Here is a 23,085-nt window from a genome sequence, read left to right as displayed (position 1 = left end):
TAAATTCCTTAAATCTGATCGCTGGATAGTTGTGTAGTTGCTGCTTTTGGTACAAATAAAGATTTATTTTACATTCAAAATTTATTTCAAAACAAAACACAAACACACACACGTGCGTGCGCACACACACACACACACACACACACACACACACACACACACACAGATGAGTTTTTAAATATTGTGCAGGATACAAAGCAGCGTAACTCATTTCAGAATCATGTCCATACAAACATCTGCGCTGCTCCACTGCCGTGTGATCAATCCTATATCTGAGAATGACGTCACATTCGAAATGATTGCTAAATCACTTCGCCTGCTCTCCTTCGTGACCTCTTCGACCAAACTCCCCACTCCCTCAGCGAGATTCCAGGATGTGAGAAAATATCTCATGATTGTGTTCGTACAACAGAAATGATACTTTTCAAAGTTGGACCAACAGCCCGAGATAATGCGGTGGGAGGTCTGGTGTGTTTACGCGTCAACTGGCCCAAAACCTGGCTTGCCGTTCTGCACAGGTCCCTCAGTTGTGTCCAACCAGGAAGTCGGACAGCAAACATTCAGGACGACACGATTAAAGCAGGTAAAACGACAGTGAAAGCAGCACATTTCTATACAGACAAGGGGACGCGTGGTCCTCTCTCCTCTAACGGCCTCTGAATCTCATTCAACCGCTTGCTAACTTGTGTGGTTAGTGTTGCAGACGGTGAACCAGCCGTAAGAGTCATACCGCCACCTAGTGTTCCTGAGGCAGACATGTTCTACAAGTAAACTTACACATTCATGAATACTGAAACAACAACAGCACTCCAATTAACTAGCATAATTGAGCTAAATTCATTAGCAGGATGTGTCAGGGGTGTCTAGGGGGAGGGGGGACCACCTGCTGATTTACTCACTGCAAGTGAAAAACTTGGCTCGGCGTCTCCCCAGGCCTCCTCATTATGTACACATACATACGCCGCATAAATCTGTTGTTGATAACCTTTTTTTTTTTTTTGGGGTGGAACAAAAACTCGAAATGTCTCTGTCACTTGAACACCATCAGGTTTTTACTTGAGGGTTACAGATTGTAAAAAATATCATATGCTATGACGCTACTTACCCACTTAGCGATGGGACATCCTTGAGAGCTCTTTCCTTCTTTTCCTGTGTACATCACCTTCTCTATCCGGACAGCATCCCCCTTCTCTCCATACCTGCACAGAGCAAGAGCGACGCTTGGGGTTACTTTAGTCTCTAGCCACATCAGCAGTTGGTGTTGTTGGAGCTAGAATGACCTCTCGCCAGGTTTCCTGACTTGAGGGCTCTTTGAGGACTCTATCGGGATGCACTCCAGACAAATTCTCGAAGATTTGATGAAGATTTGAATTCTGTAATCAGAAGCTGAAGCTAAACATTGTAGCTTACGGCCTCCAGCTGGAAACTAAACCACAAGTTTATTGAGTTGAAAAATGAAATGAACACATGGACATGGACAGCAGTCACCTCAGCAGCTGATGACTTGGCCTTCAACAGTTGTTTTTTTTTTACATGATTCACTTCATTAAGGCCATTTCTTTTTGCCAATTGCAGATCTTCTTCACAACACTCTGACATGAAATAGCAGGTGATACCAGTGAGTGTTAACTCGTATTATTGGCACCTCCACACCTCTGTGTGTAGAGCCTTAATCAATGGGACGAGAACAAAGAACTCTTTGACCACTGCAACCTTTCCTTGACCCTCATCTGACCCCTGTACCTCAAAATTCTGCATTGTTTCAGCTTCAGGTTCTTCTGATCTCTTCTTACTTTCCTGCCCTTAAAAACACGCCGTCCAAGGACAGACATCCACACAGTCTGAATGGAGAATCTGGAACAGATTGGCTAAGATGGCCATGACATCAGTGTCACCAGCTACTTTCAACTGGAAGTAGCAAGAGTCTGCTTGAAAACTTGCTGAATGTTGCCAAATGACATAGAACACTCATCGTATTTGTGACATCATTGCATCATAATTGCAATCTAACTCGTGTCAGATGATGTCAGGCCAGCTCAGGGGTTGTGTCTGACTTACAGCAGTCGCTGCTACTGTGCACTACGAACACACCAATCAGGCTACAGCTTTGTCTGACAGAACATACATTATTCAAGACAATGGCTGTGTTGTGACTGCTAAATTCACGTAGAATGGCTTGAAGTGAAAGAATATTTTCCTGTTTTCTCTCATGCATTGCTTAGCCTGAGCTCTGAATGTGCTTCTCTGTGAGAGCCTCTCACCCACGGAGTAAAACTGGCCACCCTTTTCTGTGGCTAAGGTAAAGTTTGCCTAAAAAAGTTACAACATGTGACACAGTTTTTTTTGGGGGGGGGGGGAGATGCTAAAAGGGAAAGTTAGTACTAAATTTCACAAAAGCAACTTTCATATTATAGTGCAGCAATGGCATCCAAAGTCTAGACAGCAGCAACTGCAAGAGGCATAAAACATAAATGCTAATCTGGCTGGAATGGCGCAGGCGTTAGCATTCTAGTGACAAATGGTGATGAGCACCATAGCACTTAGAATTCATGCATATCTGGGAGAATCAGTACCACTTGCCACTTCCTGACAGAGAACTGCACCACTTTCGTAATGTTTGACAGACAAGACGCTTTAGTTGTATGGTTTGTAAGTGCAGAACTAATTCCAGGTGGTTCCAGATGTGAAAGATTTCAATATCCATCCCAAAAGTCCTATTCATGGAAGACAAAAACCGCTCAGCAGTAACAGTGGTAGGGTTAGAAACACCTGTGTTCACCTTCTATTTCATATGAAAATGGCTGCTGGGAAGAAGGTCCACTGCTGTTGGATCCCTCACCTGCAGAGGTCTGTGTGAGTTAAACTAAGTGGCAAATTTTACAGAGAGAGAGAGGGAGAGAGAGAGAGAGAGAGAGAGAGAGAGAGAGAGAGAGAGAGAGAGAGAGAGAGCTCACAAGGCTCTGCTGAGATTCACACCAGCATGGCAGAGTAAACCAGAATCCACTTGCCTCTACACAAGGCCATGCACAGGACGCTGTCATGGAGATGATTCTGGACACACGTGCAAATGTGCACATCTTGTGCGTTCACACATTTCTGTTACTTGTGTGCAAGGGCCTGGGTATACCAGCAAATAATGGAGTAGTGAATCAATGCCAGTGTGAGTGCGCGTGTACATCCCAATTGGAGGGAGGGGGGTTGTAGGAGAGTGGGATCAGAGGTCAGATTGGGTGATGGTGTGTGTAGGTGGGGGGTGGGGGGGTCATCAGAAGCTGTCAGATGTGCACTCATGGCTCATATCATTTCTCCTGGCGGCTTGATACCTGCCATTGTGAACACGTCAGCCCTGAGCAGATTTGGCGTGACAGTGAGCACAAGAGGTTCCTGCTGAATAGGACTCACCCTGAGGTGGCTGAGAGTGTGGGAGGAGGGGGGTAAGCTCTATCACCACAGGGTGGCCCCTTGGGTCAGGGGTGGGTCAAAGGTCATCCAGGGACTATGGGATCTCAACATGTTACGTCATCTCTCAAACAACAAAAACTGGGGTGTGGTGAACATCTCCCACTGAACCAGTTCTCTCTGGGGACCAACCATTCACTGCTTCTCTCGGCGAGTAACAGCAAGATGTGCACCTCTGTATAATGTGCACCACCACTCATGTGAAGCAAAACAAACGCCACTTTCTGTCTCTTCACCCTGGACCAGCCCACCACCAATATTTTAGTAAGACAGACCAAAGATAATTCCATCATCGTCTGCAGCTGCGGTTGGGTTATTAAAATAACATTCATTCCTAAACGTGCCACTCCTGCGGTGATCAGAGTCGTCTGATGTGTGCAGACTGAGAGGCAACAGATTACTGGACTGGTTTTGTTGCCTCTATTAAAATCAAAAACTAACACACAGATTTTACCTTCAGTGTGATCGTAAGATTATATTCCATCTCAGGAAAACACATCTGGGATTTAAACTTAACAACAAACGTGGATTTGTATGCATATTACTTGTCAAAATGTACGTCTGGAAACCTCCCACCCTTTTCTGAAAACTAAACACAACACACAATCTTCAAATTATATTCAATAAATCTCTGACTGTTTCTGCGAGACCAAACTGTTGCCTTAGAACTGTTTCATGCGTGCTAAAAGCCAAACAATGCGGTCAGAGACACCAAGCCAGTCAAAATAAAAACACTGAACAGTCATTACAAACGACATTGAAAAATGGAAACCGCAATGTTCAGGGCATGTAGCTCCGGAAAAACTGGTAGTATTTTTACATAAATGCTTTGTGAATTTCAAAAACAAACAAATAATTTCATAATGCAGTGGATTCAGCAATTACATGTTGTAAACATGAAGTCCTGGAAACTCTACTGTGAAAGGTACGGTGCAGGTTGGGTTTTGTGTTTGCAGTTTTGAGAAAAGGGTGGAAGGTTTCCATAAATCTGACGTAACAATTACAAAAACCTTGATTGTAACCCATTACATTAAGTGTGAGTACAAAAATTGAATTAAAAAAGCGCTTCATCATTGGGTCAAATCATCCCATCCTACAAGTCACCACTCCTTCTCTGCCGCGCTGATAGTTTCTGTCTAAAGTTGATCTGAACCTGCAACAACCGGAGCAATCTGAATGTCTTCCATCGGTTCATCCCATCATTAGCAAAGACTGGGATCAAATCTGAGCTGCTGATTTGAAGCTATGACACAGGCCTGGGCGATAAAGCGATTTTATCAATAAATTCGAGTTTTTTGTTGCGGACAATTTAAAATTTTACAATTTTACACTTCTTTGCTATGGCGCACCTTTTGTCCCCTCGGAGCTTTCCTGTGCACAGATAGCAGCAACATGGCTAACGAGAGCAAGTAGTTTGTTTCTAAGACAGGAGTAGTCGTAGTAGATGTAGTAGTAGTAGTAGTAGTAGTTGTAGTAGTGGTATTAGTGGTAGTAGTAGTAGTGGTAGTAGTATCGTCAGTGATTTGGAACTGGTTTGGGTTTGCGGCGACAGACGTTGAACAAGCGACTGCTCGCTGCAAAGTTTGTCTTTGCCCATTGCAACAAAAGGCAGCAGCACAACAAACTTATTTCAGCATCAGAAACAGAGGCATCCAGCCGAGTGGGAGAAATGCCGCTCTTTGAGGGGAACGAGACCACTAGAACCGACAAACTCCCACTAAAACACAGCTTCCTGTGGTGGAACCATTTATGACCACGTATGATAAGAAGGGAGCACGATGGAGGGCCATCACTAAAGCAGTCGCTTTTCACATCACTAAAGATACGGTACCCATTTATACAATGGTTGGTTACGTTTTTGATAAAATAAAAGCAGAACTTGTTTTGAGTTCTCTCTGTCCTTCATACTTATTATTTTCTAAAAGAAATCAGAAGAAATCGTGACTCGAATTTTTGGTGAAAAAATCAGAGATTCTATTTTTAGTGCATATCGCCCAGTCCTCGTACGACACCTGTGCTTGAAGTGTATTTGACTTTTGCTTCCTGTGCTGACTGTTATGTCTTCCAAGTGCATCACGGTACAAAAAGTGTTGCTATGAGAACCACAATTCGTGACGAGCGAGGTGACTATTGTTCAGGGTTCTGCAGAAAGAGCGATCAATTTAATGAATGGGTTCAGGCCACCGAGTTTTGATTTAAAGAATGGGTTTCAGTTCTTTAGCAACTGAGATCATTTCTGGTACAATACTCAAGATTCTACACTTGATGAGCAGTATAAGAATGTGACATGATGGAAGTGACTAAACTTGAGCTGCACACATAAAAATATACAATTTCCATCACAATTATTTTCTCTTCTTCTCTCTCTTTCTATGTAATCAGTTGCCTTTGCAGATGCTCCTCTGCGTTGCCTCTGATGTGATGAAGATGCTGATATTTCCAGTTTCCCCAACTGGATTTTGGGTCACAGATTCCCTGAGGACAAACTGTGAGGAGGAAGAGGAGGAGGGAGAAGAGGAGTAGGCGGGAGAGACAGGATGCATGTAGGAAGAGAAGAGAAGCGAAGAGAAGAGAAGGGAAGAGAAGAGAAGAGAAGAGAAGAGAAGAGAAGAGAAGAGAAGAGAAGAGAAGAGAAGAGAAGAGAAGAGAAGAGAAGAGAAGAGGCTAACCTTGTCTCCATCAGCTCTCTTATGGAGGCCACAGTGGGTCCAGATCCCAAGTGATTGTAGTAGGGTCCTTCATCTTTCTCCAGGATTTGCTCTGCAGGAAAAGTGAATAAATAAATGAGCAAACAGCACTATGCAACATTTCACATTTAAATCTATTCATTCTGTGACTTACATTACATTAAACATGCATTTCATTGAAACAGTTTTGAATTATTTCTGCTTTTGACTTTTATTAGGCCCAAAACAAAAGAGAAAGAATGGTTATAGTCACAGACAAAGCCTGCATCACTAAAGAGGATATTTACTGACTGATATTTTGTTATACAACAAATATTTTACTCTGATGAACTTGGATTTATGGGATTTTTGGGTTGTCAGCAGCAGCAGTATTGACAAATTCACAAATCCTAATTAACTAGAAACAAGAGGGTCCTTCTGAAAGCAGATTGGTGTCTCCATCACTGAGCCGAGTAAATAAAAAAGAACTTAAAAAGCAAGGGTGTATTATTCACATCTGTGCTTGTTTAGCTAGTTTAAATTCTAATTTTGCCTTCTTTTATTTTAATTGTAGCTTGTATTTTGGTGGCCTCGGGGACATTCAGTCCTTTTCTCCGCACTGAAAAAGATACTGCCATCACAACAGATCTACGTTGGCTGGTGGATCAATTAGAGCTAAACATTTAAATGCAGACAAGCTCCGTCAGCAATAAACATCGGCACCAGCAGCTCTACGTTGAAAATGAAATCAACTTCACCCTTTTCTGGGTTTTTTTGTCCTCTGTGTCTGAAAGTACTCAAGAAAAAATTGGACAGGTGTGAACAGCCCCTCACAGCCCCTCGACCTCAATAAAGAATCAGGCCAGAGTGAAGCGCCTTTCCATCTAAAAACATCTTTTGGTGGCGTTTGCTATCAAAGGTGATCATGCATATCAGGCCATGTTGCTAAAGAGACAAATCATCGATGAGGAGTTTGAGACTGTGCAGCTGATTTTATCTTCAGTTTCACACACACATACCAACACATACACTCTCCATGATTGGACTAAGTGGTCTGGCACTCCAGGGTGTGGTCCATGTGTGAAGACACTCATGAATGCCTCAGGATGGAGGGAGTGATGGTGTCTGTGCAGTCACTGTGTACAACTGTACTGTGCATTTGTGTGGTGTATGAGTGCGTGGGTGCATTGGACCATTAGTCTGTGCAGCTCCGTGGTTGTAAACCACGTCTTATGACTTAAGTGCTCATCTCTGTGATACTGCACTGCTTTGCCTCGTCAGGCAGCAGATTTCCATGAGTTCAAAATACAATTGTCTGCCACCGTGTTGCTCTTGAATTAACTGAACGGAAATAGTTGGAGAATGCTGTAAATGCTCCACACTGTCAGCTGATTATGTTATCCATACAGTGTTGTGTGTGGTCATGAGAGGACACATTCCCTGTTGGTGCAAGGAGGCAACAGGGCGTGGTTCGGGGGAGGAAGGAAGTAAAGAAGTCACACTAAATAGTTGTGTGGTAATCGTGCGCGTGCTTGCCAACACTAGAGTTGTAAGTGCGTGTCATGAAGACTGTCTCATTCCAGTGTGGAGTTACGCTCCAGGATGGTGACAATGTGATGTGTAACCAAGCTTCACTGATTTCCAAGCTGCAGCTGCAATCCCCCACATACACCCTCTTCAGTGTTTAGACACAGCATGAGTTTATTTACTGGGTCTTACTCTTTCATAGTCCCACGGTTTGCACCCAATAACAAGAAAATGGGTATAATCATGAGCATCTTTGATTCTTTAAACTATGCCAATGTGCAATTCAGCACAGCATCAACAGCAGAAAAGACTTACCATGTCAACAATTCACTGTTGTGTCAGTGGAGAGCCAGGTTCCATTCTAACCATAAAGCTTCAACCTATAATCATGTAGAGTGAAACCTAAACTAATGCCTCATTCCCAGAACAGAAGTCAGGTGTCTGTTATTTACATATACACAGAGTATACCCCCAGGGGGCTGAGAGGATCATTTTGTCTAGACAGGATCCCTTTCTGTCTGACAAAGGTTGTATTTTCTTATTGTCCTACTGACCCTGGCCTCTGCCTGCAGAGATGATGGTAATAGCGCTAATACTGTGGTTCAGTAAGTTGAGGAAAGCACCGACGGTGACTTATTCGTGAATTATGAGGTTATTAACATTTATCAAAACATGCAACACATCAGGATTTAAGAAATTACTCACTCAGTAAACTACCTAGGCTCCCTTGGTCTACCAGGCAAAAGAACAAGGAACCATCTAGCACTGGTCAGATTTTCTTTAGTCAATTTTAGCTCCACTTAGAAAGAGAAACATTTTAGAATCGTTTGATTTGATATCATTTGTCACCGTAGGCAAATTTATGTGATATTTGCTTCTGCATTCGTTCAGTAATTCCAAGGGGACCATTTTTACTCGCCAGCATAAACACAAACATGGACTTACCCACACAAGTGCAGGTGGGGAACTCTGCCTGTAGATCCTTGGAAGGAGTGCCCAGCAAACTCTTGGTAGGACTGTCCAGGTAACGCAGGGGGGACTCAAGGAAGCCTCTGAGAGATGGAGAGGAGGTGAGACTGTCCTTAGTCGGTGTGTCCTCCTCAGAGTAGCATGTGGTGGAAAGTACTGCTACATCCCCATTGGCTTCAATCTTCATGCGTTTCGGCAGCGGGGAGCATGGCATGCTGAATGTAGGCTCGAATAGACTGGGCTGATGCTGCCTGTCAGGGACAGCCTCCTGATGCAGAGAGACGTGGGGATGCGACTCATGCTTCTCCCCCATTGGGCTCTCTGTGGAGGCCTGGTTCGAGGTGACTTCATTTTCCACCCCTGACTCTTCCTTGTTGACTTCCATCCCTTGATCATTCATATGAGGTTCGGAGTTGGATTCGGTGACGAGAGTTAAGGGAGCAGACTGAGCAGTGGATGATGACACGGGACTGAGGTCCTGAGGACTGGATTGGGATTGATTCCTCAGCTGAGGGGCCGTAGCGGTTTCGTTCACGGGTTGACTTACAGGTATGTCTGAGGCAGAGTCCCCAAATTCAGCCTCAAACTGGCGTATCAGTTCTTCATACTTCGGGTCTATGTTTATGAGACTTGGTAACTGTGAGGTGTTGGATGGACATGTGGAGGTCAGAGGTGTGGAGGTGCTGGTGTTACTGGAAGCCAGAGTGCCCTCTCCCTCTGACTGAGCACAAGTTACAGAGGCCACGGGTAGGGGCAGACGGCCCATGAGGGCTGGAGTGTTTTCTGACAAAGCAGAAGTCGTGGAAGAGGGAGCCATTGAGGGGTTGGAAATGGATACCTGAGATTGGGCTGGGGCAGGGAGGCCTGCAGCAGCAGCCTGAGTGGAGTTACTGTGGGGGGGCAAAGGGGGCAATTGGGGCAGGGAACCTGGATGCAGGCTGGTCAGGGCCGTGGCTCTGTCCATCATGAGGACTGGTGGTTTTTGTATGGTGATCTGAGTCTGAGGCAGGAAGGTTGGCACAGAAGCTTTCTGCTTGGTCTTCTTGATGATTATCTGTTTGGGTTTGGGCAGAGGAGGGCCTGTAAGCATCCCACTCATAGCTTTTATGACAGGGGATACTTGGCTGCTTTTTTTCTTCTTGGGTTCCTTGGGTTCCTGTTTGATGGTCAAATGAGACAATCCCTCTGCCTCCCTTTGTGGCCACCATTTTTTCAGGTTTTGGCAAGCCACAGGGCCACGTGGGCCTGGTGTTCCAAAGCCAGAGGAGTGGTTAGAGAAGAGGTTCCTCTTGTAGTGAAGGTGCTGTTGCAGAGCTGCCTGAGTGGAGTGGCTGATGGCGGCTTGGCCAGGAGACAGGGGAGTACCGGGGTAGTGCTGACCCTGCTGCTGACCATGTCCAAAATGTCCTATGGAAGCTGCGTGATGGCAGAGCTCACCAGAGACTGGCTCTTGCTTTATCCTGGCAAATGCTGGGCTGTCCTGTACCTGAATACCTCCATTCTGGCTCAAATTGAGCTGCTGTGTAACTGGATGCTTGAAAAAAGCATTGTTGAACTTGCCACTGGTGTTGCCAAGCAGTTGTTTAAGCTCTGACATGGGGTCTGAGTTACTTTGAGGTGCGGCAGCAAATTGAGACTGGGGCTCAGTCTTCATACACATCCATTTTTTCTGGTGTTCAGAGCCTCTACTTGAGTGCTGCTGCCACTGTTGGGGATTTTGACTGAAGCCTGGAGGTTTTCCTTGACCTGGGAAGGGAGAGGTAGACGATGGAAGAGGGGTAGCGTGGGGTGGCTGGCCCTGTGACTGGGGTCTGTGATGCTCAGAGGACACTTGATCCTGCTGGCCTGCGTGTAGTCCGGGAGGGACGGATTGAGAGCGTGAGGAAGATGTGTGGGTGCCTGTAGAGGACGGAATTAAACTAGTGCCATTTTGGGGCTGAGATGGGAGGTTCTGGCCATGTTGTTGATGATTATGATGATGATGATGATGAAGATGATGATGATGATGATGATGATGGAGGTCACTGTTACAGGGGTTTTGACCTGGAGAGCCAGAAGCTTGTGGGCCAGTACCAGATAACTGTGTAAGGGCTTCTATAGCAATGGCTGTCTGAAGACTGATGTTCTTTTCCTTGGCTATGGAGAGCACCTGGGGGGAGCAGGGAATTGGAGGTTTGGGGCAGGGCACTTGGTCTGGGCGACGGCCTTGAAGTCCTTGTTGCTGCGGGGCGTAGGAAGCAGACAAGGGGTGTCCACCATTAATCCTTGGATAGGGCTGAGAGTGATGCTGCACATTGGGTCGCTGTAGGTTAGGCTGTAATTGTGGGGGGGCATCAAGGATTTTGCTGGTGGCGCGATCCTCACTGGTTGCCAACTTAATTTTCTTCTCAAGCCACTCAAGGTAGTCTGGACAGTCTGGCCCATCACAGTTGCAGTTGGGAGGCTTGTGTCCGTGTTTAGCTTGGCTCAGCGCTGTCTGTAGGGTGTTCACGTCTTCTGAAAGTTGGCAGCTTCCCCCAGGAGCCCCTGTAGAGAGTTTGGCCGGAGCCCCCTCAGCACCCATCTCCTGGGTGAACTTCTCATACAGCATAGCTGTGTCTGGCTGCTTAATGAGGCAGGAGGAGGAGGAAGACGGAGGCAATGAGCCAGCAATAGCAGAAAAAGCCACCAGATTGTGGGCATCCTCCATGTCTGCATGGTGGACAGGTTCACCGAGTGTTGCATGACTACTGTTCTTCCAACATGGTTGCTGTTGTTGGGAGTCACTGATCTTGCCATGTCCTGGCACCCAGGACTGCCTTGGAGGCACACTTCCTGCCGTCTTCTGCTCTGTTTCCATAGATGCCTCATCATCGTTAGGGTCGCAGTTCACCCCATTGGCCAATTCCAGGCTCAGCACGCCTTCCTGGAGGCGGTCATGTGACCCAATTTCCATCTGGCCTCCACTTCTGGGGCCATCCACTGAAGTGACTTTGTGAACAATCTGAAAGTCGACAACAACAAAAAAAAGGATGGTTAGTGGGGTTTTTAAAGAAACTAATACATGACATGCATGGCGAAGATGCAAAACAACTTCATTAAGTGCACATATTCTTCAAACGTCACTCAGGGGTCTCCATGTCTTTTCAAATATTTGTAAATAAATGAAATAAATGGGTATTTTCAACTGAATTCCAATACCAAAATGAACAACTGAGAGAAAATCATCAAACACTATCAAACTCCATTCCATTCACTCCTCTTCTCCAGGATTTCCTCCACCTCTCACACATACAAGGCAGCAATGCAAAACTGAACTAACTATTCCTTCACTGGAGTTAGCTTTTTTTTTTTATAGAAGTGTTTTTTTTGTGCTTATCCATGATACTGGGAAGCTGTGTTAAATACACAACTAGAGACTGAAGAAAGCAAACTGCTATTCACAGCTTTAAGGAGCGTTACAAAGATGGCGCTTTATGTCCATAATTTAATTAAAATGTCATAACTGTTGAAGGTAGGGGGGCATCTTATTTTGCTCTTGTGATACATTATTCCAAGAGCACAACTAGTAAATGTCACTAATGTTGGTAGAGGTGTTATGCTCCTTGTATAGCTATTAACTATTCCAAATGTGTTTATATGTGTATTACAAAGTTTTTCATTTGTAAAAAGAACTTCCATCAAACACGTGTTGGCTGAAGTCAGCACAAAAGTACCACTAGCAATGATTGCCTTTATCATGTTTACCATAAGATTTTATTCATTACCTCCCACCGATGGAGTTTGTATGAACTGTCTCGCTTCGTGCAGCGTTATCTGGAGCCAAAATATTCTTGATTGTGTGGAGCTTGCAGGTAAACTACATGTCGGAAAGTAGCTTGCAAACTCATTTAGAGACCTTTCACAAGCTGAGCCACTAAAATAACACCACACGTGTAAAGATGGCCCGTAAACAACAACAGAGCAGTGTGGTCCCAGTGCTCTACCTTAAGTTGAATCTCATATGCATTGCAGTCTGTAACTACAGGTTGCTTTTACAAACATTTATTTACATCCTGGAGAAGACAGCTATGCAGGTTTTACCCCCCCCCCCCCCCCCCACGCTAGTAGAACCTGATTCACAACTTTGAAAGAAATAAATCTCATTCAAACATGTTCATGACTTTTTAGAGGCAGTTGAAAGAGGAGAAGGAGTTCAGCTGCTGAGAGCAGGCGTGGCAGCATAGCCGAGCTCAGAGCTGGATTTAGTAGATAGAAGGACTACGTGGATGCTCGAGGGTTAGAGATGACACAGTCACACATCGTCAGAAGGTAAATATGCCTATGTGACAGAGAAATCACAAATTGGATCCTGGATGAGTTGTCCAAAATTGACGAGTTTGTTGGTCATCATGAGAAGCAGATGAGCAAAATGAGGCCCGTATTCAGGTGGAAGAGCGAAGGGAAGGAAGAACATGATCACATGACACCATAGAGGATATTCTGATATTCTTCTCATTTTTATATCAAGATTTTTCTATCTTAGTGATACTCAGAGGGCTTGACTGTGTTACCTCATTCACACACTCTGACGGTGGAGGTTCGCTCTTACTCAAAGACACTTGACACGAGGACAAATGAGGATCGAACCAGCAGTCTTTTCGTTGCTGGACATCCTCTCTATCTCCAAGTCATGCAATGCAGGTGTCCTTAAGTGACTTTCATAAAATACAATCAGCCAAACAAATGACAGTACAGGAGACCTGCACTAGCGGTTACACATTCACTCAGGTCAATGTTTGGTTCAAACAGTTGCACAGATGGAGGGCGACACCATCCTTCACGTGACACGAGCGGAAACTTATTTACTCTAGAAAAACGAAACAACACTGAACTTGCCTTTGATGGATGGTGTGTAAAAAGGGACGCTTACATCTTATTGTTCAGAAACACATCCAAGGTGTCTTCCTTTAATACCTGTTTTCTGCCTTGACGTGTTTCTATAGACATAGCAAACAAACAAATCATTTCGGTCACTGATTTTCAAGATGTGAGCAGCAGCTGACTTCACGACATTTCCAGCCCCACACCACCTGTTGAAGAAGTAACATCAACAACATCGGAGCTTCAGATGGAGCATAGTCATCTTGTGTTTTTAAGAGTTCCAACACCATTAAAATATTTAATCATCGAAGTATTATATAATCATGTAGGGGGTGGGTTGGCTCAGAGGTAGCATGCCTGTCTAGCAACTGAAGGGTCGCCGGTTCGATCCCCATTTCCCATGTCCAGGTGTCCTTGAGCAAGATACTGAACCCCTAATTGCTCCTGATGGCCCTGTGACGGACTGGTGACCCGTCCCGCTCCAGCACCTCTCAACCCTTAATGGATAAGCAGTTTCGAAAATGGATGAATAATCATGTAGGTGAAAGTCTCTGACATGACGGGGCTCACTTCTCCTGTCTTGAAGCACTAGAGTTTTCATTATCGGTCAGTTCATAGCTTCCTATCTCACTTCCTCTCTCTTTCACCACATGAGAGCACCGAGAGCTGCAAACACATCACCTGACCCTGAGTCAGATTACATTTTCTAAACACTGCATAACATTGTGTATCTTACTGTTCTTGATGCACCAGTTAGGTGAGTTCAACGACACTCATGTACACGAGGTGAGGGCAACTTTTTTGCCGCATTTGCATCCATGGCTTCAAACTAGAATTTAAAGTCAGCCACAGTGGTTAAGTTCACCTGAATACTAGTATATTGCTCACTATTGCTCTGTTAATTACTCACTGATTATAATTACTAGAGTCTTGAAAGGAACGCCAAACAAGGAACATTCAAGGGCAGGCAGAGGAATTATTGACAGAGTTAATATTGTGGCTAAACCGTGTCTTCCAGCACATCTACTACCTACGAGAGATTATTTTGAGTGTTGGTACATTGAAAGGAGCAAATGAGCTGTGTTAAAGACTTCTGGGCCATATTTAAGGCGCCAGGCGGATGGCGTTGTGTGTGAGCTTGTGTTTATATACGGAAGCAGGAGGAATCCATCGAAGCCATCTGAGGTGAAGCAAGCTTGGAGGGTGGTGGTCCAGCATTTTCGTGTGTCGGGCATCACTAAGAACCACACTGCAATGTCGCTCATCTGCCTGTGTGACTCGTGTCCTGTAAATAACACTTGACATATAACGCACACAACGCCACTGACCAAAAACCAGCCTCCTCCTGGTCTATGCCACAAACATTTTCTAGTGTTTCAAAACAGCAATGCGCTACGGTTGTGCCAGACGCGCCTCATTAACATACTTGAGCACCTGATGGTGCAGGTAGAGTTGATTTCGCTAGTAAAAGGGTGATTTTGTATGAAAACATCTTATGCGGCAACTTTAAACAAGCAATAGCGCTTGCGCTTGACCAAGTACCAGCTTGTGTCACTGGCCTTTGCTAGTGCTCTTCTGTTCCATGTGATTACGACACACATATAGGCTACGGCGAGCAACGCATGTGGACATATTTTCATTTACAACTTGTATTTCTTTGATCTTGAAAGCAAGAGAGTCAAGATAAAGTGATTATGGTGTTGCACTGACGCCGAGAGGTCGTGAAAAAAGAAAATTCAGCTGTTTGGAAACACCCTGATGTCAAAGAGTCTGGTGAAGAATGACAACAAGAAAGCCTGATGGCTCCACAGTCAGTCCCCACAACTGAGTACAATGATCTTTACATTGACCAAAGTTGTATTCTTTGTAGACATTCCAACAAGCAGACACTGCATTTTCACAGTTTGCAGTAGTCTGAGCTGAAGAGCTTATTAAAGTGTGTGAATCTACTGATGCAGTCCAGTCCTGAACTGTCAGTGCATCCTGAGCAACTGCCATGAAAACAACAGAGGTATAAATCTAACTGAACAAAACACAGCCCCATCCATCCATCCACACCCCAACATAAATGGGAACGAGTTCCTGATTCAGACTGATCTGAGCCACTCAGAATTCTATCATCTCTGGCCAAATAAAAGAAAGAAGAGGGCTCCTTCTAGATCCATCAGTGTGTGACAGTGGAACCGAGCCTGACGTCCAGCTTCCCAGCATTTGAATATTATTGAAATGAGCCTTTGAAGTGGCTAATTACTGGACAGGCAGTATGCTCCAGTCTTTTGAATCCACCTTCTGTGCAGCGTGTCTGGTGAGGGTCCCAAGGGGTGGCAATGGTATTGGTAAGAGGTAGTTTGGGGTTGGGGGAGAGGGGGAGTAGTGAACAGCCGGCAGGCTGTACATGAGAGGCCCCATGTCTGCACTATTGGTGGCATCAGACAGGAAAGGGGGGGTGCAGTTATGAGAACTGCAGTGTGTTGAAACAGAATGACGGCAACTCTGAACACAAAAAATCCCACACTGAAACTCTCTTTTTCCTCTTTTCTCACACATACAAAACACTTCCATAACAAAATGTCACATGGCTCCAAAGCTTCTCAAGCTCAACACTTGGGACGCGCTGCCTTAAGCTGTGCAAGTGCACCCTGAACAAATACTGCACCACACACAAGGTGACAAATATTTGAATCCTCATATCTGAGCTTGATTATCCTTGACTGGCTATTTGGTTAATGCATATACTGTGGAAAAATGTGAATTTGTGTGCCTCTCACGGTGCAAACCATGTGCTTGGTCAAATATTTACACCATAACGCCGTCATCTCGTGTCAAGACTTGGTCTGTCTTTCTTCTTGCTTAAAAAAGAGCATCCAAAAACACCAACATACCTAAGCAGTTCAGCTCTTGTGGAACCTGGTATAATCTAGTGTAGTCTTTACAGCGCATGCTGTTTAACACTGACACTGCAAAAAAAAAAAAAAAAAAAGAGGGAGGAGACTCGCTCTATTTTTTTTGTTACTGAGGTATTTAAGTTCAGCTTGTGAGTAGACAGCTGAACCTAAATCTTACATACACAACACTTCTCATGCTCCTTTTTGCGCCGCCACCCCCCCCCCCCCCCAGCCCCCCACCCCCCCGGGCCGCTGCACCGAGCAGGAACATGAAGCGGAGATCATGACAATGTGAAGCCGGTTGAGGGGCAGCAGTGTATACTTACATGGTCCTAGCTGTCCAGACAGAGCTGCCGGTCAGAAAGCAGAGAGCAGAGGACACAGAGAGGAGCATGAGAATGGTTTGCCGGTAGAGCAGCCCACAACCAATCTGGCCTTGTTGGGTTGTAGTCCTTCCTTGTTATTTCTTCCAGCCTGTGCGGTGCACAGACAGAGCGAGCGGCAAAATACACACACACCGCCAGCCACACACACACAACACACCTCCCCCCAAAACAGCACACGCGTTTCTCATTCTCTTGGCTCCTCTTATGGCCGACGCTTTCTGTTCTCTCCTTTTTCCTTTCTCATTATCTCTGTCTGCTCCTCCCTTCCCTTTTTCAATATCCTCTTTCTTTCTCTCAGCTACACATGCAGTCGGCTTCTCTTCTCTCACAGCCCCCACCTTCCCCCCCCACCTCTCTCTCTCCCTCCCTCTATTCCCCTCCCTCTCGTGCAGCCTCTCCCTCCATCTCCTCTCCTCTCTCTCTCTTCAGTGTGTGCCGAGCGAGAGGCCATTATCTGAGCCACAGCGGGCACGTACGATGGAATGGAGGAGTGTGCAGTGAGCAGAAACAGAGAGAGCTGTGGGGGATAGTCGCTGGTAGCAGCAGCCTAGGAAACAGCACAATGCAGCAGAGTCCTTACCAATGAGGAGACCTCTCTCTGTCTTGACTCACGCCCTTCAACACTACTTTGCTCTTCTGCATTAGATGATGATGTTGCATATAAGGCTTCGTTTTGTTTATCCACAATTGGTAGTTTTAGCTATGACAGTGCTTCTCTGATTCCGAGCACAGACGCGACCAGAGGCTGCCAAGCAAATATACTGTTTCACCCAGCAACGACATCGACAGGAAAAAGGAATGAAGAAAAGCCATGTTAGAGTGCTTGTCTATGCCTTCTGCAACCAGCGTCAAGTTTTCGTTCCATGTTTGAGTTTCTAGTTTCGGCACAGCCCTGGGCCAAAGACCAAGCTACCAACGATGGTTCTTCCATCTCCATTTTTCCTCATCCACATCTCTAACTCCTCGAAAGAAATGCAACAACTTCAGTCTTACACCGATGGCTAATAGCGTGTCCAATAGGAAGGCTGCATGGACAAGAGAGAGGAACCTCGTAGAGGAAGAGGTAACTGGCTTGCTGGAGGTCTTGCTGGCCCTCCCTCAATGGTTCGAAAGATACAAACGAGATGTGAAGTTTTCAATATGATCTATTCATTCTCCTACGAAGGAAAAGAGGTTGGAAAAACACTGATAACAGCAGAGGTGAGACAACTACGCTGGGAAACGGAAAGGGTTTAGTCAATTCACCGTCACCAAGTAGGAGGAGGACGAAGAGAAGGGAAGGAAGGAGGACTTTGAGGAATGGAAAACACAAAGAGGGAAGTCGATGGATATGGACGGATAAAGTTGACAGCTTACTCCAGCTTTAAAACACTTAAATGCAAGAGTCAGTTATTCTGGTGACTGAATCGATGACAGGAAGACAGAGGATGATAAAGAAGAGGAAGAGGGTACTAACAGAAAGAGGATCGTTAGGTTGTTGCCAAACGAAGACAGCAACCACAAGTACCCGTTACAGTTCGCTGAGAGCACACGTCTCTGCCTTGTGTGCTGTCCTGTCCTGTCCACCAGCCTAAGATGACATCCTCTTGTTCTCTTCTCACCATTGCTCTGCCATGGCATCACTGTCATTATCATCGTCAAGATCATCAAGATCATCATGACCGCTGAATGTTTCCTCTCGCCTGCTTGCTGGCTGATCGGCCTTGTGGAGTGTCTTCTCTTCGCTCCAACATTGCTGGAGTTTGGAGCAGATTTAACCGGGAGGAGGTGGAGGAGGAGGGGAAAAACATGGCTGTCTCCCCCATGCAGATCGCTGTCAGCTGCTGCGTAGTAATATTCTCTTATATTACTGAGCATTTGCCGACTTCACTGCGCTATGGCTGGATTAACTTCAGTAGCCTTTCCCTGCTTCTCTTACTTTCTCCTGATCTCTCTTGATCTCTCGTTTTCTGGGGATTTCTCAGTCTCCCTCTTGATTTGCTTCTCTGTTTTGTTTCCCCAGCTTTTCCTCCTTCTTGCATAGCTGACTGCATTACCGAGCCAACACTTTCTGACACACCCACTCTCTGGCCCTGTCAATTCTGTTTCTCTGTTGCCACACACACACACACACACACACACACACACACACACACACACACATATACATATATATATATATATATATATATATATATATATATATATATATATATATATATATATACATATATATACACACACACATATATACATATATATATATATATATATATATATGTATAAAAACACACACACACACACACACACACACGAGCGTCAATCCTAAAAGAGAAACACAGCGCAGCCTAAGCTGTCTAAAGGAAGGAGAAGAGAAATAGAGCATTAGGTCACATGACCAGGGACTGCCAATGAGCGAGAGGGAGAGCGATGAGAAAGAGAGGTAGGAAGCACATGTGGTGATGACATAGCTGCATCATCATCGTCATCATCGATAGAGTCTCCCACCAGGACTTTTGCTTCCGTCGCTGAGTGGGCACATGTCATCTGCCCACTCTCTATCGCCAACACCACACAGCAACCAATACTCATATACGCTTTTATTCACTCCCCCGGTTGCAGTGACACAGCAGATCTTTCCTGAATCACACGCTCTCCAATCACAGTTCGTCATCTTAAAGAACAACTAACCCACGGGAGCCACGCTCTGCCTTGTTGGAAAGGTCAAAATTTTCAGTTCAAAGAACTCTTAAAGTAATACTGGCTCAGTTCAATGACATTTGACAAAACTCTCAACTTATTTTTCATAAATGAGTTCAGATCATTTGGCTAAATAAATACAGGGAAAGCAAGCAGTCTTCACAACTGCCTCTAATATGGAATGGATGCCATCATGCGGCCATGGTACTTTTTATAAAATGAAAATCAATATACTTCAGACATATTGAAAGAGCATGAAATGTGAGTTTGTCACTGTTGAGTAAAAGAAAAAGAAAAAAATAGAAAATAATCAATGGCAAATTCTGTGGCTTCAAAAGCAATACAAATGTTAAACAACAATCTTCGTGGAAAAGTATTAAAAAACAAGTGTTTCCTTCGCGGAAATGGACTAGAAAAGATCAACAAGTACACTGCAGCACTTACGGTAAAGCCTCTGTAACCCGGCATTGAAAGAGAGAGTGAGAGGGAGAGAGAGACACCAGAGAGTCCGAAGCTCACGTCGATCACTTCATCTCAACATCTATTCAAATCATCATCCAAGTGAGCTGCTTCACAACCTCGTCTTTCTCGTTTTCTCAACATTTCCCTCACTTCTTCGTCTCTCTTGCGCCACGTTTCTCAGCAGCACAGAGGAAAGTTCTTGGTTGTAGGAGGAATGACTGACAACTGAAGTCCATCCTGTGTTGGGGTGACTTAGCTATGACTAATCCTGAGTCATCTGTGTTTTTTCTCCTCAGTAAGTCCTGACATAAACCCTTGCATGCTAAAACAGGCTGTTTAAATGTTTGTCAGCACGTCAGTACAGTAAGTCTGTGTTTATGAAATAAAATCATTTCCCTGAAGAACAAAATATTCTGTTTCATTGGCTGCTCTATGTGTGCATCACCGCTAATCTCGAATCAGAAGGAGGGTTATGGCCGTGTTGGTTAGAAAATAGATTTTGGTCTTTATTCAAGTACAATAGCCTGGCTGATTCTAGCAGCTCACATGAGCGTCACAGTCATGACATGAGGATCTTTGCTCCTCCTCCCATCTCTTCCTGTCAGCTGACTCCCCTCCCTCCACTGCTGATCCCATCGACCTCCATACACCCCCACCACATTGCCCTGCAGTCTAATGGCATCAAGGTCATCTGATCTCTCCTTCCCCCTCTCCTTTTTCTTTTTGTAGCTTCCTTTCCACTTTCCGTCTTCACTTCCAACGCCTGTTTCTCATCACAGAGGCACAGAGAGGAAGCTAAACACACAAAAGATTCCTGCAAATGCACACACGACTACAAATGCAGGGGCTGTTTAAATTCTTTCCACCATTTGCATGCACATGACCGCACGCATGCATACACGCACACACACAAGCTAGTGTGCGTACAGTATTGGATTGTTCACTGAGGGTCAGTGGGTTTATTGGTGGGCGGGACAAGAGGCAGTGGAGCTGCACTGAGCACATAATATTTCACAGAATAGGAGCTATCCAAAGGTTTTCAGCTGGGCTGAACGAACAACACACATAGCTCCCTGAAATCTACTTTTAAAAGATGTATATTTAATATGCACTTAATAATTTGGATTTTATTATTATCATTATTATTCTGTCTGGTTTGACCCATGGGTTTGTTTTCAGGGATTTGATCAAAAGGTGCAGGTGTCCTGCTTTGTACAGGAAGTGTTACGCTATTTCTTCTGATGTGTAACCATTTGGGGAGTGTATACAAATGTGACCTGTATCTTTCCAAATGTCTTTGATGAGCTGCTGAACATATCGTTCGCATTGAAGACATCACCTTGATGTGCTACCCTTCCATCTGTCCATTTGGCTTTTTGTGTTGTTGTTTTTCTCTCTTTGTATGGGCTGTCTTAGCCATCTGCCCCACATCCCTAACCTGCACCCGGGCAGAGTGGTGTTAGTTTCAGGGTGTGTTTGGGTGTGGATCGTAGTACTCAGTGTAGGATATCCAGTCTGAGTCATACCTCCTGACATTTGGCACGTGCAAGTCAGCAAGCACGAACAGCCCAGCTGGGGAAGGCCTAACCCCTACCCCTCCTCACTAGTCCTCACAAAGAGGAAGGCAGAAGTGGTTTGAGAGGGAGGAGGGAAAAAAATGGAAAGGTGGTGGTGGTAGCCGGGGGGGTGGGGGGCTTTGGGCAGGGTGAAGCCGCTTAAAAATAATGACGGAGGAGGAGGAGGAGTAGGAGGAGGAGGAGGAGGAGGGCTCTCTTTTTAAGAGGAAGCTCTTTGTGGTTGCGATACAAAGGCACAATGTAAAGAATACAGACATAAAGAATATGTTGAAAGATTTGGGCGGTGAAACAAAGCGAGTAGACAGCAGACAGAAGGAACATGCATGGAGAACAAGTCAGTTGGTTCAGTAACAATAGAAGAACACTTTTTACTAATGCCTGCCAGGATCAGGAGTCTTTAAGTGAAAAAAATTGGACTGAGCTGCCAAATCTGATTGGACAATGATGCAATCATTAATGGCAGAGGGATGATTCACTAGATCAGTTTTGGCACAAAAGAAGCCTAAACTAACCGATTAATTTGGAGACAGAACTGAAGGTTTTAAATCAGAAATTACTTCAACTTGGCAGTGAAAAACAAAAGGAAACCTTCCTCAGCCCTGCAGAGTGGCTTGTTGCCATCCTCTCTCTCTCAGGAACTGGGCTAAGATTAGCTTTCCATATGTTCAAGTCAGGCGTAGCCTGGCTTAAAGGGCCAGCGCTCTGCCGGGGCAAAAAGAAAAACCCTCCCTATACATCATGAAGCCATGCAGTGCTGCTCATTCGATCATCCCCTGAATCTATAATCAAAGTCATTTGACCACGTAAGGCTGGTCGATTGAAGGTTGGCACGAAACACATGAGGTTTTGAGGGTTTGGGATGCCTTTTGGAGCTGTGACCAGCTTTCTGCCTTCTTCCATCATCCTTTGTCCTATCCTGTCCTCTCCTCCAGTCCCCAACATATTTTAGAGAAATAAGCCTCCACTGAAATGACAAGAAAAATGCTTCCAGTGCTTTACAAATCAATATTTTGTCCATGTTTCAATAGCTAGAGTGTGATGAACACGCCAACAGCTGTGGCACAGTGTTACATAAAACCTGGCTGTAGCGTCTGGCAGCAGCCGGATTCAGGACTGTATTAACTGCATGCCCAGTGGGAGCCACAGAGCAGCCGCTAGTGATGTGAGAGTTAAAGAGCTCGAGCAACAGCTGAGGGCTCCTCCCCTTTCTCCTTCCATTCATTTTTTATTAACTGCGGCACCAGGCAGCTGAAACCTCACTCCGACGTCAAACTCAGATACCACCAACGATGCAAGCAGGCCACCAAATATTAGTCATTGAGCGATGCAAGGTATTGATGCAGCCCAGGAATCAGCGCAGCAACGACCAGCAGTTCAGCCCATGCACAACTCATATAAGTGTGAATGAACAGAGATAAACATCTGCTAATTGCTATGAATTATAAATGACTCATGAAAACTGCAGAGCTTTAGAAGTCACGGTACATTGATGACTCAAAGCAAGAAGGGGGCCTTGTTCTTGTCCTTGGTACCTTTGATAAAATTATTGAGAGACCAAAGCTTCGGAGGAAGTGGCCGCATCAAGATATGACACTTGCTTCTGATCTTAGTTAGATCACAATCTGAACACTCT

At 45.1% G+C, this 23,085-nt stretch overlaps 1 protein-coding gene across 4 annotated transcripts in view; it reads right to left on the bottom strand.

Moving 5' to 3' along the window:
• Positions 1 to 23,085, bottom strand: part of tet3 (tet methylcytosine dioxygenase 3) — a 46,424-nt gene that overhangs the window by 9,451 nt on the left and 13,888 nt on the right. For 3 of the 4 annotated variants that reach the window (XM_086207437.1, XM_086207438.1, XM_086207440.1), the window contains 3 exons: positions 8,598 to 11,604; positions 6,129 to 6,219; positions 1,106 to 1,199 (listed from right to left, as the gene is read on the bottom strand). In XM_086207437.1, the coding sequence (XP_086063563.1) occupies positions 1,106 to 1,199; positions 6,129 to 6,219; positions 8,598 to 11,604 (3,192 nt within the window). Of the gene's footprint in view, positions 1 to 1,105; positions 1,200 to 6,128; positions 6,220 to 8,597; positions 11,605 to 16,674; positions 18,840 to 23,085 lie in introns of those variants that run through there. The other variant, XM_086207439.1, reaches the window with a different exon arrangement.

The sequence above is a fragment of the Aulostomus chinensis genome, chromosome 6 (assembly GCF_037954235.1).
Source record: "Aulostomus chinensis isolate RoL2024-O1b breed Wild chromosome 6, RoL_Achi_v1.0, whole genome shotgun sequence".
Lineage (NCBI taxonomy): Eukaryota > Metazoa > Chordata > Actinopteri > Syngnathiformes > Aulostomidae > Aulostomus > Aulostomus chinensis.
Note: the sequence above shows the minus strand (reverse complement) of the source record. Positions and strands in the feature narration are given on the sequence as shown.